This window comes from Salvelinus sp. IW2-2015, linkage group LG14, assembly GCF_002910315.2.
Source record: "Salvelinus sp. IW2-2015 linkage group LG14, ASM291031v2, whole genome shotgun sequence".
Classification (NCBI taxonomy): domain Eukaryota; kingdom Metazoa; phylum Chordata; class Actinopteri; order Salmoniformes; family Salmonidae; genus Salvelinus; species Salvelinus sp. IW2-2015.
The window spans coordinates 21,639,526-21,644,409 of NC_036854.1; the positions used below are offsets into that span (position 1 = coordinate 21,639,526).

The following is a 4,884-nucleotide window of genomic DNA, read 5'->3' on the forward strand; positions in this document are numbered from 1 at the left end:
CGCCCTGTCTACCTGGAGTAGTTAGAGGACGTTTCACAGAGTACCCTGGTGTAACTCAGCTTGAAGAGAGCAGAGATATCTCCTAGGGTTAGTCTCTTGTTCTCTTTCATGCACAAACTGAAAAAAAGCGTAGCCCTGCAAGGTGTGTTTTAATTGGCATATGTAGGCATGTAAAGTAGAATACAATAATTTTGAGAAAAAAATGTATTCAATTGTGTCATTGCTTATGCAATAACCAATAGTATGATTTATTTTTCAGGTTACGAAGTGTGGCCTGTATAAGTATCACAGGTTCAATGGTCAAATACTGTATATCTATAAAGTATTCCACACCCAACATTCCTACAATTGCTAACAACGATGACCCGGACGACTTGTAATGTTTACGCTGAACTCCCTTTGACCTTGTGAAATTGTCTCCGGGAGCAACTAGTGATCTACACCGTGAGGCTAAGGGACTGTCACAGGGTCACAACGTGCCCTATATGTCCCTGTGCCCCAATGTAAGATGCTACCCTGAAGTGCAGTTAACAGTTAAGATCAAGGTCATGTTATCTGATCCTAGATCTGTGATTGGGCCAAATACTGCAGTCTTGACCCTGTCCTGTAATTGTTATAGTTTAACAGGGGAATGAGACAGTGGAACACCTGCTACTATACACTTGGTGCCTAACCTCAACCGTTTCTATTATACTGTAGTCCTGTAGAGCCCCCGCATCCTTCCTCATATCACTACTCTGACCATGTAGCATATATCCCAAGAGGTGGAAGTCGGTGTGAGTGTGATGGGGTGGATGGGGGGGTACATGGTGTGATGGGGGTACTTTGTGTGCACTTTTCAGCAGCTGTGGCATCACCAAATGTTCATCAATGGAGCACCTGTACCTACGGAGGGGTGACTCTTGGAGGGGACCGTCAGAAAGGCAGGTGTGTTGTCTGTCTGCTTTTAATGTGCTTTGAGATTGTTTTGAATAATAATGAATAGCGCTACACAAGTTAAATTCATTTTTTTAAATTATTACTAAAAGCTTTGCGTCTCTTCATTATAACATCATGGCTCTGACAGAAGCTGGAGAAGATGCCCGGGGATCGTAAGCGGCAGAACTCTTCAGCTGTGTGTCCCACCCTGGGCTATTTGGAGTCCTCCTGTGCTTTGTGGAGGAAAGTCAAACCACCAAAGACAAAAACAAAACCTGACCACCAGCAGTATGACGCAGAGGGCAAGCCAATTGGCTGCATGCATGTATGGGAGAGAGAGAGAGAGAGAGAGAGAGAGAGAGGACACCAGAAGGGAGTTACATACAAAAAGGAGAGGATGCCAGGGTGTAGGACAGAAGAACAGTGGATGCCAGATAGTGAGCGAGAGATGGATAGAGGGAGAGAAAGACAAAGAGAGAGAGGAAGAGAGGGATGAGTGGAACAGTAAGTTGCTGGGGATCAGAGGTTGATCTCCTCCCTGCAGGTCTTGGTGGCGCTCCGCTCTGAGGCTTGAGCTGATAGCATTCTGTTGCATCATGGGAGGACCTTGGCATGTCCTCTTAATCTAGCCCCTGACTAGATGAGTCCTTCCCTGTGGCACGCACAAACACACGCACACACACACAGGCATCAGGGTCCTTTGTGTGTGAGGAGCCATTGTTCCCAGGGCAAGGCGGCTTTGAGAGGATTCTAGAATGTTCCAAGGGCAGGACAGTTCAACAAACTATGCTGTACAACATGAAAACAATATAGGATAGCAATAAGGTCCATAAGGTGAGACATGTAGTAAGCACTGTAAGGAACATCATTTCTCTCCTTTGAAGACATCACACCTGGAAAGGCTTGATACACTTAGTGGATTGTGTCCTAACAGGAAAAGGGACTATATTCTGAGACTTTTGTAAGCAGTGGATAATTCCTTTACTCCAGTCCTCTCACACACACACACACACACAACACACACACACAGCACACACACACACACAACACACACACACACACACACATCAGCAACACACACACACACACACACACACAGTGGTCAGTGCAGTGGAGTGAACCTCTCACCCTGTGTGTAACTAATGAGTCAGGTCTTGATATTAACCAGCAAAACCCATAATCAGTTCTTACTAAGGCACAGCCAGGAACTAGAGTCACTGAACCTGATACACTGGCAATTCTAAAAACTCCTTACTTGTGTGTGTGTGTGTGTGTGTGTGTGTGTGTGTGTGTGTGTGTGTGTGTGTGTGTGTGTGTGTGTGTTGGCTTCTATCAGGGTCAGGGTGATACTCAGCAGGACTGACAGCAGCTCTTTAGGAGTGTCATCACTCCTACTGATCAGAGAGAGGGACTGTATCCCCAGAAACACACACCCGGCAGATCCACCATGAACTGAGTACAAATGGCAGATGATAAACCACTGACTAAAACCACTTGTCCACTACAAAACACACACCCAGTTATATCCACACATACAGGACTAAGAAGCAGATCCCCATCACTGATAGATGATCCAGATGTGTGTTTATTAAGTTGTATTCCAGAGAAGACAGACTAATACATAAAACATGTGTAAGTGAGAATAGCTAGATACAGTAAGAAACATACAAAACCAACTATTGTAGGCATACATACATCTCTCACTGGTAGTGTTTGGCATCTCAGAGAATAGGTCATTGTAGGACATGGATAGTGACTAAGTGTACGGCTAACTGCTAGGTCCATGCCATGCCGTTAGTCAATCAATTAACCAGAGAGCCAGAACAAAATAGAGGAATCAATCAGGTTTGAATAGGGATTTTCAAATCATCAAGGTGTCCAAGTACTGGTCTATAGTCAGTTTTTCCTCTGAGTAGTTTATGGTTATATTGGGTTAGTGTAAGCTGATCCTAGATCTGTGGTTAGTTACAGGCAGTATGTGATGCGCAGGAGGCAGTATGTGATGCGCAGGAGTTACATTGGGGGTGACAGTGTTCTGCCATTTTAACAAGGAAGGCAGCATACAGTGGGACTTGTAATAGGCGGAGTCTGTCAGGTCATCCGATGGGAGCTCTACATTCATTGTAAAAAAAAATGTGTAGAGGCAGTGAGTGATTGAAAATAGTAGGTATTGGTCAGAGTAGAAGTGGACACCAATGAGGATTGGGTGTAAGACAGATGAATATAAATTACATTACAAGTTACCTTGACAACACACAGATGGGGAGTTTTAGGCTACATGACAATGGACATGACGAGATCAATGCATGAACATCAATTATTGAATCTATAATAGTTGTCTTTTCATTAAATATGATATATAATATATTATCAAATGCACAGAAGAACACTGATGTACAGTACAGTGGGTTTCTCTGGCTAAAAAAAAAACGCACCTTCGACTATACCATTCAGACAACCCTACAAAAACATTACTCAACCATAATCCAACCAATATTCAACCTTCATTCAACCATGGCAACTGTTATACAATGCATCTCCCGTGTACAATGCCAGTGTTTCCCCTATATTCATCTAGCAGTGGCCAATCGTTGTCAAAACTCCCAAAAATGTAGTTTTTTTTTTTAATGCAAAAATTCAAATAACTTTCAGGATAAAATGTTTTCAGTGTAAACGGAAATGACTAAAACCAGATATAAAAGTAGGTAGAAAAGCTAAGAGCTATATATTTTAAAATAAGATCATCTTTGAGAACTAACAATCACCAAAACAAAAACTAGACAGTCCGGGAGAGTCTAAAAGTCAAAAAATGGCATGGGGCCCCCATAGATGTTATGTTTGAGTCACTCAAATGGCTTATGCCGTGTTCTTATGCTATGACAAAATGTGTAGAATTGCAGGAAACTAGCTTTAAAAGTAAAAAATGTTCTCACCGCCCCACAGCAAAATGTGTTGAATTATGTGTAGAATTGTAGTAAGTGTAGAATTGCAGGGAATTAGCTTTAAAACAGTAACATTTTCAGTTCGCCCCATGGCAAAGTGTAGAATTGCAGGATATTAAGGTTTAAAACAGCAACATTCTGGCTCTGCGGCCAAGAGGAGGGCATCTACAATTTTAGGTCGGAGAAAACAGTATGCAACCTATCAATACAGGGGAACGTACATGGACTGTGAAATGTCAGAAGACCGTTGGTTGTCTTGTTGAAATAATAAAACGTTTCATTGACTTTGTGAACCACCCTTCCATAAAAGCACTAGTTAGTTTATTGCACCACATGCATCATGTCTCAACAGTCTAAGCTGCTCAACATGAGGAAAAAGAGAACGTCAGTGAGAGTAACATGTACAAGGTAGGTGTGTAGACGATTTGACCAACTCCCCAACAAGAGTTCACTTGTTGACACTGGCCATGTCTGGGTGTACGTGTGTGTGTGTGTGTGTGTGTGTGTGTGTGTGTGTGTGTGTGTGTGTGTGTGCCCACCCTGTCAGCAGCTCGATCCGCCCAGAGCATTCATTTCTGACCTCCACCGTCCCACAATGCACTGGGCTTATTTGGGCCAGTCCACTCGGCCAAAGAAGGGATGTGATTTGATGTCCTCTGCTCCTGCCACCCCCGCCCCCAGCCTCTCTATGGGGTTGAACTGGAGAAGCTACACCCACAAAATATAAAAACAAACGCTATTAACACTCAAGCGGTGGAGAACAAACTATTTCGCTGATATCTCACATAGCAAACTAAGCAAAGTGAAAATCAGTGAAGAGAGCTTCCTGATCTAAAACAGGTCATATAACGTGCACACATAATATACATCTGGGTGATTCCACGCCAGCATGAACAGAAAACATTTTTGGTATCTTAGATTGTTCTGGAAAAACTCACATAGAAACTTGTGTTTGACATGCTTTTTACATTTGTGTGTATATATATATATATATAAACCTGCAAAATCGGCAGTGTATCAAATG

At 42.8% G+C, this 4,884-nt stretch overlaps 1 protein-coding gene across 1 annotated transcript in view; it reads right to left on the reverse strand.

Annotated features, from left to right (window-relative positions):
- Positions 1 to 2,485: 2,485 nt before the first annotated feature.
- Positions 2,486 to 4,884, reverse strand: part of rps6kc1 (ribosomal protein S6 kinase polypeptide 1) — a 46,870-nt gene continuing 44,471 nt past the window's right edge. The window contains exon 16 of the mRNA XM_023999747.3: positions 2,486 to 4,568. Coding sequence (XP_023855515.1) covers positions 4,467 to 4,568 — 102 coding nt within the window. The 3' untranslated portion in view covers positions 2,486 to 4,466. The remainder of the gene's footprint in view (positions 4,569 to 4,884) is intronic.